Here is a 15,080-nt window from a genome sequence, read left to right as displayed (position 1 = left end):
TTTAATTACCTTGGGGCACAAATAATAACAATATTTTTTTTATTTTTTGTACTTCTATTTTTATTTTTTTTATTTCCTTAGGGACATAAAAATAATTGTAACAAAAATTTGGATTTTCTTTTTGTATTTCTTTTTATTCCTTGGGGCACTAATAATAACAATAAATATGATTTTTTTTTTTTTTTTTTTTGTATTTCTATTTTAAATTGTTTAATTTACTTGGGGTGATAATAAAAGTAACAAAAATTATGATTTTTTTTAATTAATTAATTTATTTTACAGACCCCATTGTTTTTTTAAATATAGTTTTACGTAGTTTTTAAATATTCAAATGGTTGGGAAGTCACTTCCTGGTATTTGTAAAACAGTTTTTGTTTGTTGTGTGTGATTCCAACTGATACCAGGAAGTTGTTTGATTTTGTTGGGCAACATCCTGTTTTCTCCTGTCTGTTGTATAAAGTACTAATGTTATCACATATCTGCCCTTTAGTAAAAACCTATTGATTCTTCTTCTTCTTCTTCTTCTCATTATTATTATTATTATTTATTGTTATAGCTGACATACAGACCTGAGGAATTGTTCTTAGTTTCTGTTTACGTCTGGATTTCATTCAAAATGATCAGATGACATTTTTGTTAGTTTTTGTAAATGTGTGTGAAACAAAGACGTGTTCAGACTTCAGACGTTCAGAGTTGGTCCGGAGGCCGTCTGCAGGTTGAGCCGCAGGTTTGATCCGGTCTGCAGTTTGTGTGAGGAGGTCTATAGATAGACAGAGTGATGCTGTGGAGCTTTAATCCACAGTTCTGCCTGTCAGCAGGTGAACAGACAGAGGTGGATTACTGCCCCACAGCGTATTAATCATCATTATAACACAGGAGATTACAGCACACTCACACACACACACACACACACACACACACACACACACACACAGATAACATACACTGTAAAATATTTGACTGTACCTGTACAGTAAATCACTGGCTACTAGTTGTGTCACTTTCACAGTAAGTTATCGTGTCATTTTTACAGTGAATTATTGTGAAACAACAGCTGTATAATCTGTCCTTAAAGTAGTTATTAAAGATTGAAATTACTGTATTCAATTACCTCACAGTTAAAGGCCATTACAATATTGTGATATAACAGTATGTTCCTGTAAAATTACTATATTTAACTGTAACTTCACAGTTTATGGACATTGGATTGGTGATTCAGCAGGAACTCCCATAGAATTACTGTATTTCACTGTAATCTCACAGTTAAACTCCATATAGCAGTATACTTCTGTAGAATTACTATATTTACCTGCATGAATTTCACAATGAAATTCTGGATTCAGTTAGTTATCACAGTTGCAGCCTTACTGTGATAATAATTTAATTTATTGTGAAATATTACAGTTACATATTAGTGACGTCAAATAAAATTTCCCCAAACATGGTCTCTGTCATTTTAGGTAGTTATCATCACGCTGGTGTATGTCCAAGTGTTCATTTTCTCCGATTAGTTTGGTTTTCATTCGTTATTTGATGATATAAACACAGTCTGACCATCCGGGCTTTTATTTTGGTATTTCCGCTGACCGGCAGTGTGCATTTGTATATTAACATATAAGCTATCTAGTTTCACCAAGCACATTAAGACTTAACATTTAGATTTAACATTTAACATTTAGATTTAGATTTAACATTTAGATTTAACATCTAACATTTAGATTTAACATTTAACATTTAGATTTAGATTTAACATCCAACATTTAGATTTAACATTTAGATTTAACATCTAACATTTAGATTTAACATTTAGATTTAACATCTAACATTTAGATTTAACATTCAAGATTTAGATTTAACATTTAGATTTAGATTTAATATTTAGGTTTAACATTTAATATTGAGACTTTACTGTGACATTATAGTTAACATATTTCAAATATTGCTGTAAATGTGGTAAAAAAGTGACTTTAAAAAATTCACACCACTTTTTTAATCGTTGTTTGAAGCTAAATGGCAAAATGTTGCTGTTATTTTCAGTGTGAGACACTTTACAAACGGCACCCCATAATCAACTGCTCTTTAAGTGTTTATTCAGATTAAATGGCCATCACATTGTCAATGATTTATCTGATGACAAAGATATCCACAGACAGTGTTAGAAGTTGTATGCACAGGCTAATATGCTTAATATGCACAGCTCTTTGTAGAGCACTTTGTACCTCGCTGTATATACTGCCCACTTGTGGCGCTCTTACAGGAAGAGCAACATGCAAAGACTCAATGTGGCTTATAATGATGGCATCAGACTCCATGATGGTGTGGTGCCAGCCAAATGTTTGTGATTGTGATTTGATTTATGTGATTTGCAGGACTTTTTCTTGTCACAGAGTGACACCGTGTGGTATTAGTGTATTTACTTAAGTAAAGGTTCTGAATTCATCCTCCATCACTGGTTTGCAGGCACTGCACCTTTAACAACAACCAAACACCTCAGTGGTATGTAATACAAACTTTATTCCGATAAAAATAAACTCCAGACAGAATTACACAATCATTAACAGTCATTGATTAATTCACATGTGTTTTCTAGATTTAGAATTTTAGAAAATCACGTCAGAAACTCTTTAAAAAAATAAACAAACATTTCAAAAGGACAGAAAAAGAACTACATATCCATATTTTAAGAGACCAAAGCAGTCAGTAGATATGGCGTGTTTGAGTTCATGTGATGGTGTGTGTTTTCCTGTAATCATTACATTGTGGGGACTGTCATCCCATCTGGGGACAAACAGCTGGCGTCCTAATGAAACATATTTTTAAAACTTCAGGACCAGGTCAAAGTTAGGGGTGTCAGGAAATGAGCAATGCCCTTAAAAATGTACAGATGTGTGTTTGTGCGTGGTTAGACGTAAGCTCTGGCTGAATCTGGATCGGACTTGGCTGTCGCCGTGTAGACCTTTGTCTTGTTTCCATAGTAAGCGCTGCAAAACAAGAGAGATAAAGTCAGGCTCAAAGTGTAGCTACAAGGCCTTTTTCAAAGCAGACGTTTGGGCGTGTCAGAAACTCTTTGGTAATGTGTTTCCTTGTCTTTATTTGAAACTTCAAGTTATGATATCTTGTCTCCTGATTGGCTGCTGACAGCTCCATCAGCTGATGAAATAGTGTCTGGTAAAAAAGTTTAAAAAAGACATCTGAGCTGTGCTTCCTTTGCACTTCTTGTCTTTGCTAATAAAGGACAAAAGAAGACAATGAAACTCTGGTGAGGTTCGTAGCACTGACCCTTTCTTGTGTTCAGGTGATGCTCTCTTACAGGCGGAGCAGAGAAGACTCCCACCCAGGATGGACAGACAGGATGCACCCCATCCCAAGTAGAGGCCGGTACCCAGCTCAAACCTGCAAACACAGGGTAGAGTCATACCAACTGCACAACAACACACAGCACAATGAAACGACACACAGAGGTGTGAAACAACACAGCAGAGTGAAATAACACATGCGAGGTGAAACAACACACAGCAGAGTGAAGCTACACCCAGAGAGTTGAAACAACACACAGAGAGGTGAAACAACACATGGCGAGGTGAAACAACACACAGAGAGGTGAAACAACACATGGCAAGGTGAAACAACACACAGAGAGGTGAAACAGCACACAGAGAGGTGAAACTAAACACTACACACAGCAGAATGAAACAACACACAGAGAGGTAAAACAACACATGACAAGGTGAAACAACACACAGAGAGGTGAAACAGCGCGTGGCGAGGTGAAACAACACACAGCAGAATGAAACAACACACAGCAGAATGAAACAACACACAGGCAGGTGGAACAACACATGACAAGGTGAAACTACACACAGTCAGGTGTAACAACACACAGCAGAGTGAAACTACACACAGAGAAGTGAAACAACACACAGAGAGGTGAAACAACACATGGCGAGGTGAAACAACACACAGAGAGGTGAAACAGCACGTGGCGAGGTGAAACTAAACACTACACACAGCAGAATGAAACAACACACAGGCAGCTGATACAACACATGGCAAGGTGAAACTACACACAGTCAGGTGTAACAACACACAGAGAGGTGAAACAACACACAGAGAGGTGAAATAACACACAGAGAGGTGAAACAGCACACAGAGAGGTGAAACAACACATGGCGAGGTGAAACAACACACAGAGAGGTGAAACTACACAGAGAGGTGAAACTACACAGAGAGGTGAAATAACACACAGAGGGGTGAAACAACACACAGAGAGGTGAAACAACACATGGCGAGGTGAAACAACACACAGAGAGGTGAAACTACACAGAGAGGTGAAACTACACAGAGAGGTGAAACAACACACAGAGAGGTGAAACAACACACAGAGAGGTGAAACTACACAGAGAGGTGAAACTACACAGAGAGGTGAAATAACACACAGAGAGGTGAAACAGCACACAGCACATAAATAAATAAATAATCATTGAATGAATACATTTCGGCATATTCAGTCTGTGAGAACTTATCTTTTCCTTTCTAAAGAACCATTAGTAACTCTAATTTGATGCTGTCACACCTCGTGTCAGAGGATCATAGTAAAGTTTTATAGGATGTGTGTTTGGGTCGACTCACTTCTCACCACCGACGAAAGGGTCGTAGAAGTCCTGCACGACTCTATAGGCGTACCAGGAAACTGCTATCATGCAGCACAGACCTGCAACACATAAACAACACAAACATTGAATCTTCCTATTCATTACTTTCCTCCATAACCTGCGGTGATGCCTCGGTGCTGTGGATGCTGCTGTATTATAAAAGTCACTTCCTGCTTTTTTTTCTGTCAGATATCTCAGTGTCAGGGGTCCACTGTCAAGGTCAGTGTTTTCTGCTGCCGTTTTCATTTGCTAATAAAATGTAATACTGCATATTTATTATGAATTTAATTTGAATCTAATACTTGATATATTAATAATAGTATATATTTATGGACTCTATTTATTTATCATTCAGTCATTTTCTGTAACCACTTATCCTGTTATGGGTTGTAAGGGGGGTGGAGCCTATCCCAGTTGACACTGGGTGAGAAGCAGGGTTCACCCTGGACAGGTCACCAGACTATCACAGGGCTGACACATAGAGACAGACAACCACTCACACTCACATTCACACCTACGGACAATTTAGAGTCACCAATTAACCTGCATGTCTTTGGACTGTGGGAGGAAGCTGGAGCACCTGGAGGAAACCCACGCTGACACAGGGAGAACATGCAGACTCTGCTTTGTTGAGTTTTGCTGTCTCTGCTCTGTCACATGTGCCCATGAGTGTAAAACTCAGTCTTTGTTGCGGCTGACTCACCAGCGAGGATGCTCAGGATTCCTCCAGTGACGGCAATCTTGGCCTTGGATTGGTCGGTGGCTGACCCAATTTTGATGCATTTCAGCCCGAGCAGAGACACGATCATGGAGGCAAGGCCGAGCAGCAGAGCGATGATCATTAGAGCACGACATGCCTGGACGTGAGCTGCAGAGGAGAAGATAGAAATATCTCAACATTTATATCATCAACAGTTTCACCAAGACAGCTCAAAATAACTCATCCTCACAGAGAGGCTGCTATACTGACTTTAATACACTTCATATACATTCAGTCTCTGCTGCTCTGTGCATGGACAAACATTGTTTCCAACGTGTTTATCCTCTCCAGGGAGGCATTCGATGATATAAAGCAACGGGGCTGATGGGAAATGTGGTCTTACTGTGGGTAAACAATAACTTCAGCATTACCAGTAGACTGATGGAGGTAACTGGATGTTTCAATTGTGATTTCAGCCTGAAGTAACTACAGTGTGCATTGTTACACATAAATTAAAGATATAATATGCAGGATTTTCCTGAGAAAAAAAAATGTATAGACTTACACCAAAGTAATTCCTCTCAATCATCCCAAAACGGAATCTGTGGATTTTTCAATTGTGTTCAGCAATGACCAAAAATCAAAAAAAAAAAAAAAAAAAAAATCTTCTTCTTTTTTGCTTATAACATTAACAATAACATTTTTTTAACAAAGATAATCTCACACAATAGAGTGCCGAAGTCACGCCCCTTCCGGTGAAGCTCATGGGACCTTAGATCAGAAATATGAATGGCAGTGAATGAGGAGAGCAATATTATCTTTTGGTCCCGTTTGAGTTGCGACATGAAATCCAAATATGTCGTTAATGAATCAAGAAAGTCAAGAAAGTCATACTTTGTGGTAAAACTGTTGAGATATAAGCTTTTGAAAAAACGTAATTAGAAAAACTACACAGGAGGCGGTCGCGTATGTGACATCATAGCTTTCGCTCACTTCCTGCAGCTTGGAGTGACTGCAACCTGGCACAAAACACACAGACATCTTCAATCATAAATCGATTAATCATAAAACAGTGGAATTTCAGCGGGGATGCCAAGCTGCAGGAAGCGAGCGAAAGCTATGACATCACATACGCGACCTCCTCCTGTGTATTCTTGAGTCTTTCTAATTAAAAAGCTTATATCTCAACAGTTTTACCACAAAGTATGACTTTCTTGACCTTAAAATTTATGTTTTAAAATCATTAAAGGGCCAGTGTGTAAAATGGGTTGAAAACCGTTGAAAACAGTGACATCAGTGGTCAGATTCTAGATTGCAGGGCTCACTCGCTCACCCCTCCCGTCAAGTAAATGACGGTGGCCTCATAGGGACAAAAAGCCTTGCACATGAGTTTTTCAGGAGTAGGTCTATCTAGCGACAAGGTGAATGTTTATTTAGAAATCTAAACCATGTTACGATATTGTAATGAATCCCTCACGAGCAGGAGACCAGAGGAGCGTTCGGGAAAAAGGCCAGTTTATTTGAGCACTCCAGAAACTCCGGTAACACTCCAGGGGGTAAAAGACTCCGTCCTAAACTCTGACTCTTCTGGCGTAACAGACACACTCCATAACTTTACACACATATATTCGTTTACCATACTAAGTGGGGACCCCCCTCCCCTCTCTGCTCCGCCAACCTCCAGCCCGCACACTGACTGACAGAGTAGCTGGTAAAAAGCGCTCAGCTGTTTATTTAGCCTAGCAATATCTCCAGACTACAGTAGCTGCAATGGACGACTTTGAACGCGATTTTGAAGAGTTTCTTGTAGCGGACACAGATCCAGAGCCATACCTGTTTGAGCCGGAGCATACAGATGAGGAACTCCATGTGTTTGATGCTGAGCGGGTGAGAAGAGAGGCTGAATGCACAGAATGGGATTCGGTGCTACTGCTGCCATCGTTGGGGAGATATATCATCAGGAGGAAAAGCGCAGCAGAGAGTGCATCACAAGGAGTGAAGTTGCGTCTTCTTTTCCTCGCAGATGACGATTCGGGTTCATTCTCTCCTGTTGCGTGGTAAGTGTGGTCCATTCGCAAACTTTATAACTAAAAAAACTTTTCACTACTCTCTATCGACGAACTACTAACACTCTGCTGTTTCCTCCTCCTTCTTCCTTCCTTCCTTCCGCTGTCTTCGCTGGTTCATTTATACACGCGAAACGCGTTCTCTGGCTGGCTGGATTGTCCACTCGGTCTGCTGTACATACATGGTGGAGCAAGATGGCGACCTCTCTAAAGCAAGGCCCTTGATATAGATATATATATATATATATATATAAAAGCATAATTATAAGGCTACGAAAACCAAACAAATTTTATTTTATAGCGATTATACACTTGTATAAACATATTAATGGGCTGAATATTCAGATTCAGATTCAGATTGACAATAAACCATGCCAAATATTACACACTGGCCCTTTAACAACATATGTAGATTTCATGTCGCAAACGGGAACAAAAGATAATATTGCTCTCCCCATTCACTGCCATTCATATTTTTTCTGATCTAAGGTCCCATGAGCTCTACCGGAAGGGGCATGACTTCGGCACTCTATACATTAAAACCTAAAATTATCTCAAGTCAACCCAATTTCACTTCGATTTCACTTCGATTTCACTTTGAAACTGGCAGTGTCAAATGGAAACACAGCAGGACAGCGACAAAAGTAGAGGCAGTTGGAGTCCGAGTAGAGTCGGTGTGACGAGTGGTGGATGGGTCCAACAACCATTGACTTCCACCCAGCAGGCTGGTGGTTGCTTCCTGTATGATAGTAAAGTCAAACCCTGCTATAGTTTCCTAAACCCAACCACATGTTTGTTGTAGAAGGGAAAAACATCAATTCGTGGTGTTGTACCAATGTAGTGCTTTTATTTTGAAGGAGACTGTATGTAAACATTAAACTTCCTGTGAAAACAGAAGTGTATTTTGAAAACAGACAATGCATGTAACAGGCTGAAGTTGACACGGCGTCCCAGAACGTCAACAGCCAACACACCCAGGGTACCTTGGACGTCACATGTGGACGTGGAAAGTCGACGACCAAGTGTCGATATGTGACGAGGTCGGAGCGAGAATGTGTTGGATGTTCAGTTTGAACTAATCAGAATGGTGATCAGATGAGGGTGTACAGATATTTGGATATCATAGATCATAGACAGATCCATGAACAGTATCAGTCCGTAGTATACAGATAGAATTGTATTGAATTAATTGTGTTTAACAGACGTTTCCAGCAGGTGTTACAGCTGACCCTCTGCCTGTTACAGTTAACCCCACCCGTGTTGTAACATTTCACCTCCGTCACTTCTCGGCGCAGCTGTAGAAGAAAAAGTACAGCTAACAGCTGTTCATTTGTAGCAGAGATGTGCATGTTGTTAGAATAAAATAATTAAAAAAAATCATCTTTAACAGTTTTGATAACAGCTAGCCAAAACTAAAATGTGTAAGGTTGTGCCCCGCTCTCACCTAATAATAATGATAATGATAATGAATATGAGATTTGATGTCGGTTAATGACTCGTTAAATCCTGGTTTAAGCATTTTTATCCAAAGCAATCATGGTTTGAAAGTTTACCTGTTTTTGCCTCGAATTCCATAGACCTTTTTTAAACTGTAATGTTGCTCATAATCCACCTCACTGCTCCTGTCTCTGTCCTGAAGTGGAATCAATCACTGTAGGAAAATGGTAACACTACAAAAAGAGGCCTACGTGTATATTATATAAATGAATTCACAAATTTGTTTTGAAGAAGAAAAGAAAAGGAGGAACTGGAAGTAACAATATATATATATATATATATATATATATATATGTGTGTGTGTGTGTGTGTGTGTGTGTGTTTTACAGCACTCAGCTGTGATGCTGTGGTAATTTATTGACAGATGACCTCTGATGATCATAAAAACCTGCCGCACCTCTTTATGAGCCTCACACAATTTCAGGAGAGAAGGCTGGTTACAAAACAGGCAGAAGGGCTGAACAGTGAATCGTACTCTTTGTTGATCATATTGAGCTCTAATATTTATAATGTGTGTCCTTTTTTGGGGAATCCAATCAAGTGTTTTAATTTCAAGTTATGTTGTCCAAGCCTTTAGCTTCTTAAACTCTCCTGACACATTTTATATTATCTGGATTTTATGCAGTTTTATGAGTGTGTAAATACAATAAAATGAAAATAAAATATATTAAATTGTCAAACCTATAGTAGGCTTTTTTTAGGTAATAAAACCAACTTCAGCCCCCCACTCTCACTGCAAACCCCAGTCCGTCCGTGACACATTTTAATGTAAAGTCGACACAAATGCCCCAAATTATCAAAGTGACATAAAAACTTTATGCTTACTTGACACAAAACTCATCCATTGTGAGCTTAACATATTTTTCCCAGCATGCTGTGAGACAATGTGTTAAAGGCCGTAAGCCAAAGAACACTGTGTTTAAATATGTTCTAGTTACCCTAGCACAGTGATTAATGTTTCTGCATTTCACAGTGGTTCTAATGTGTTACAGTTAATGTGGTAAAAGACATTTTGCACCATGAGTTAAGTCGTATACACAGTTAGTGACATCCCGCCTGCACGAATATTAGAGTGTTGAACATAAAGTTGTGCTGAGGTGAAATAAAGAGCACTTCCTGGTTCAGAATTATTGTCTTTACTTTCTTTTAGCACTTGGAAAACCTAAATTTGTCATTTTATAATTAAATAAAATTTAGTAAAATTTTCTACAAGACCAGGATGTTCATACGACATAGAAAAACATGCTCAAACAACAATTTATTTTGTGAAACTGACATAAAATTCCTGTCAGACAAGGGTCATGTGACACATTTATTTTGTGTCGAAATGTTTACATCACTTTATTGAACTAAACCAAAAGTTTTGAGTGCGAGTAGTTTCCAAAAATTAGGGTTTTCACTGCGTCTGTGGCTCCATTTTTAAAAACTTCTATTCAAACTCAGCTGGCACCAGACGTCAATACGACAGCAGAGAGAAGTTGGACTTGTGTCAGCCAGATGTTGAATTTTGGTCAGAATAGAAATCATGTTGACGATATCTAAATGCACAATCATGTCAGAATTTGACGTTATGTAGACAGTAACATTGTGATGCAGATGTTGGGTTTTGTTCTCTGCACCTTACGACTAAATGACATTATTCAAGATGATGTTGGCATGAGACGCTTGGAAGACATTGGGTTTTGGTTACTTAACAACACCATTAAACCAACAAAATATCAGTATTTATGTCAGCATTAGGATTTTAGTCACCCAGTGTCACAACCTGAATTCAACCAAATATCTGGGAATTATCATTATACAAAAGTATGTTAAAATAATTACAGAGTACATTTATGGGAGAAAATTAGTGTTCAAGAAGTTAACCAGCCATTTTTCCGACTAAGCAAATCTGTAAGATTTCCCCTTAAAGCCACACGTACAACCTGAATGAGTATTCAACAGAACAAAGCCTCTTTAAAGTGAAAATAAAGCTGCTCTTTCTCTTTGATAGTGACCGGTGTTTCCCTCCATTTTATCATCAGCAGTGAAGGAGGCTCAAAATGGCGCCCAAAAGATAACATTATATGACAAGTAATGGAAGGAAAAACAACAAAAGTATTCACCATACAACAACAAAAATGAAGTTGGGTATAAAGTTGTGTTTTCTATGCAAGAGTCTGAGCAGCAACTGATCTTCATTCTGTTTCAGGCGGGAAACTTCTGGCCACATGGCATGCTGGCCTACTTACAAAGGATCGAATAAGCTTTTAAAAAATACAAAAACCTAATTTTAGAGAGTTAGAAGAATTAGAAGCTCCATCGATCAACCTCGTGAGCCTCAAAAGATTAGAGCTGATTTTATTTTTAAAAATGTTTTCTGCTTTAAGAAGCTGAAACCTGGTCGCTTCCTGGTTTCCTTCAGCAGCTTTATGAGCATATACGAGGAAGCTGACCTCAATGCATTGTCTCAGCTAACCAGGTCACTTAACCACTCTTAAGTTTTTTATTTGTTTTAAAAAAATGTCAATGAAAACCTTTCAAAAGTTTTATATACATTTTTTTATTTCTAAATCAGTGCATTCAAAGAATCATTTCTAAAGACAAATGCAGCAGCAAGAAGACAGGCCCCAATGGCTTCTTATTTTACACTTCACCTTTTGCAGGTGAATTTGATGAGGGTATCTGTTTTCTTTTATTAAGTCCTTATATCCTGTTTCATTTTATATCTTTTAATGCTGAATATATTACAGACTCAAAAAGCCTTACTGGATATTTGGAAAAAATCTTTAGATCATAAAGGGAATCAGATGTGCTCTTTATTCTCTCATAGGGTACTCACATGGTTTTTTATTTTAGAAAATACAGGCTAAGGCCTTGAAAGTCAGTGGGTCAGTGAACTTGTCTTACCGGGGAGGGCGAGGAGCGATTCAAAGTCTCTACACTCGGCGATGCCGGCGCTGTTCTCGGCGCAGGCATGCCACAAGTTCTCAAACTGCCTCTGGGAGATGATGACGCTGCCGGACACGGAGGAGATCTTCCAGTAGTCGTTTGCCAGCGACGCTCCGGTGACCAGCCAGCTGATAATGCACATGATGAACCCGGTTGCTTCCAAAGCCGTCGACATGTTGGCAACGTTTCCAGAGAGATCCTCAGAAGAAATCCAACTAGTCTAAAAAACAATGAAGCCTTAAATACGGCAGGTTCAAAGGGCCCGGTCTTCCTCAGTAGAGCTTCAGTGGGTGAAGTCAGAGTCAGGCTGGGTTGTTGGAGGCTCTGGTCTCTGTCCTGCAGTTGTTAATCTGACGTCTGTGGCTCTAACAGGAGTACTTTACCCTCTGCCAGGGGCCATAAACTGCTGGGAGCCACTCCCTGTGGTTCCCCACCGCCTTCCACTCAGTATTGATCACAGTGATGATGATGATGTCACACCTCTCATAACCTTGAAAGCTATCCATAGTGTTTGTGTAGACTGTGGCAAGAGTCCTGCCACTGTCTCCAAAGTCATACAGCTGCTTTCCACACTGGAAACATCAGTCAGAATAAGAGCAAAGGCAGGAAAAGCTGTGGAGAACATGCACCTGTGCAGGTAAAAGTCACCTGGTCACTGATGAAGACTTGAGTAGAAGATTGTTGTGGATATTGCCAAGTATTGGTAGCTGAGATGTGGTGAGATGGCTTTGTGCAGAGATCACTGTCTAGCCTCCTGGAGGTGTCGTGGGACCAACCTGCATATATGTTCTATAGACCAGGCATTTTTCTGCAGCTGCTGAGGCTCTACAGAGGCACACACGTCTGCATCTCCCAGCTGTGAGGTCGTTCTGTCATTACGTGACAGCCTCTTAGCGAGATCTGCTGTGATGCTGGCGACAGCAACAGGTGTGTCTCAATGAGCATAAGTTTCACAAGGCTTTGCTCAGCAGAGGCAACTGACTGTAAAGACTTAAAATCAAGCTGCTGCTGCTGCACTGTACGCACTCAAACCTCTGGCAGCGCAGCTCAAACTGCATTGTGTCTGAGGGAGTTAATGCAATACATATGCCTATGACTGATGATAATCATATTGGGCTGTTTCAGTGGCCCTCCTGCACTGGTGCCCAAAGCACAGCGTGTGATGCACATGCCCGTAATGGCTGTGATGATCAAAGCAGTCCCTCCAGGATTTTGCAGCCTGTTTTTGGGATTGTTGAGATCTGATTTCATGTCATCTTTTCTGAAAAACTTGTGATGTATGTTGCTATGTTTATAGTTTCTTTTTTTTGTAATGAAATTGCAAGGGCAAGTGAAATTTGAAACATATTTATGATGCCGTCAAAGACAAATAAGACCTTATATTTGTAAAAAAAAAAAAAAAAAAATAGTGCTCAGCATAGATGAGGACACTCCAAAAGATTTGTCAGAAAACCTTTAGTTTCCTTTCAGAATCAACATTTTCGATGGGATACTATACTACAAAATACTCCCGCAAATGTGGGCCATTGATTGCAAACCAGATTTGTTCATTTGTACACACAAAAAAAGTAATTTTCCAAACAAATTCATTCAAAACCATGTTGCAAAAATGAGTTCACCCCAATGAAACTCTTCTGAGCAAAGCTAAAGTTTAGACTACAAAATTCTAATTAGCAAGAATTCAACCACAGGTGAGTCTATTAAACAGGTGTCCAGCAGACAGTTGGCTATAAAAGGGCGTTACTTATTAAAGAAAACCCCTCCCCGTTTCATGCTGTCAGCGATGGCACCACGTGGAAGGAAAATGTCACAAGACCTGAGAAAGAATATCATTTCTTTACACAAGAAAGGTGAAGACTACAAGAGGATCAGCAAACTTTACTTATCAGTCAGGATACTGTAGCAAAAGTGATACAAAACTTTAACAAAGATGCGGCTGCAACCATCTCACAGAGACGTCCAGGCCGTCCACGGAGGTTAACACCTAAACAGGAGCGTCTTCTGATTAGAAGGGTTGAAGAAAATTGCCATGCAAGTTCACTGCAGTGAGCTAAAGAAGTAGAAAGCCAAACTGAGGCGACTGTTTCCTGTGACACAATACGGCGTACACTGCAGAGGAATGGCATGCATGTGTCGTCCACGAAGAAAGCCCATGCACACAAAAGCCCACCTAGCAAAAGATTAAGAAGACTACTGGGACTCTATACTCTGAAGCAATGACACTAAGATAAATGTTTTTGGAACTGATGGCTTCCAAACTGTATGACATCGCAAAGGTGAGGAGTACAAAGAAAAATGCGTGGTGCCTTCAGTGAAACATGGTGGTGGGAGTGTCCTTATGCGGGGCTGCATTTCATTGATGGTATCATGAATTCACAGATGTACTGCTCTATACTGAAAGAGAAGATGCGACCATCACTCTGTGCCCTTTGTTGTTGTGCAGTTTTCCAACATGACAGTGATCCAAAACACACATCTAAGGCCACTGTTGCATTTCTGAAGGACAGGATGAAAGTGATTTGGTGGCCGAGTGTGGCTCCTGATCTGAACCCAGTCGAAAACCTATGGGGAATTCTGAAGAGACAAGTTAAGCATCACTCTCCATCCAGCATCCAGACTCTGAAAGAGGTCATTCTTGAAGAATGGAAAAAGATAGATGTTGCAGTATGTCGCCACCATGTTCATTGCATGCCTAGAGGACATGCTGCTGTCCTTAAAAATCATACAAAATACTAGATGTAGTCGTTTTTGTTGTGGGGTCTATTCATTTTTGCAAGATTTCGTAATCTAAGTTATATTATTAACCTTCCTTTCATGTTATGAGTTAAACAAATGTTCTATAAAACTCAGTCTCGTCTAAAAGACATTGATGAAAATCTTACTTTTCAAAGGGGGTGTACTCATCTATGCTGAGCACTGTATGTAAAAAATGTTCATTAAGTGTTGTGTTGGAAACATTGAAGCCGTGGGAGGGGAAACAGGACAAACACACGTTCACAGCTTGAACATGAAACATAAGCAGCAGCAGTTATTGCCATGAAACTGAGGTAAACATTTATTGCAGTGAAGTTTCACACACAGCAGCTCAACATCAGTTTCAACATTTCTTTTTTTGTTTGTAATATTTGTTGACGCACAGAAGAGTTACTGCTTTATTCTTGTCTTACACTGAAGTTCACCTTTAACATGTTTCCTCCAGTGAACCAGCAAACTGTTTATGATCACTGAGGAAAG

The 15,080-nt window shown here is 39.5% G+C and overlaps 1 protein-coding gene across 1 annotated transcript; it reads right to left on the bottom strand.

Annotated features, from left to right (window-relative positions):
- Positions 1-2,494: 2,494 nt before the first annotated feature.
- On the bottom strand, positions 2,495-12,208 carry cldn15la (claudin 15-like a). The gene is made up of 5 exons (XM_033649884.2): positions 11,805-12,208; positions 5,356-5,520; positions 4,630-4,711; positions 3,280-3,393; positions 2,495-2,981 (listed from the first exon to the last, which is right to left on the bottom strand). The coding sequence occupies exons 1-5, from the start codon at positions 12,019-12,021 to the stop codon at positions 2,903-2,905; spliced, it is 657 nt and encodes a 218-aa protein (XP_033505775.2). The 5' UTR covers positions 12,022-12,208; the 3' UTR covers positions 2,495-2,902.
- Between the last annotated feature and the right edge of the window lie 2,872 nt (positions 12,209-15,080).

This window comes from Epinephelus lanceolatus, chromosome 12, assembly GCF_041903045.1.
Source record: "Epinephelus lanceolatus isolate andai-2023 chromosome 12, ASM4190304v1, whole genome shotgun sequence".
In the NCBI taxonomy this organism is placed as follows: Eukaryota; Metazoa; Chordata; class Actinopteri; order Perciformes; family Serranidae; genus Epinephelus; species Epinephelus lanceolatus.
The sequence above is the reverse complement of the archived record's forward strand: the minus strand, read 5'-3'. Positions and strand labels throughout refer to the sequence as shown.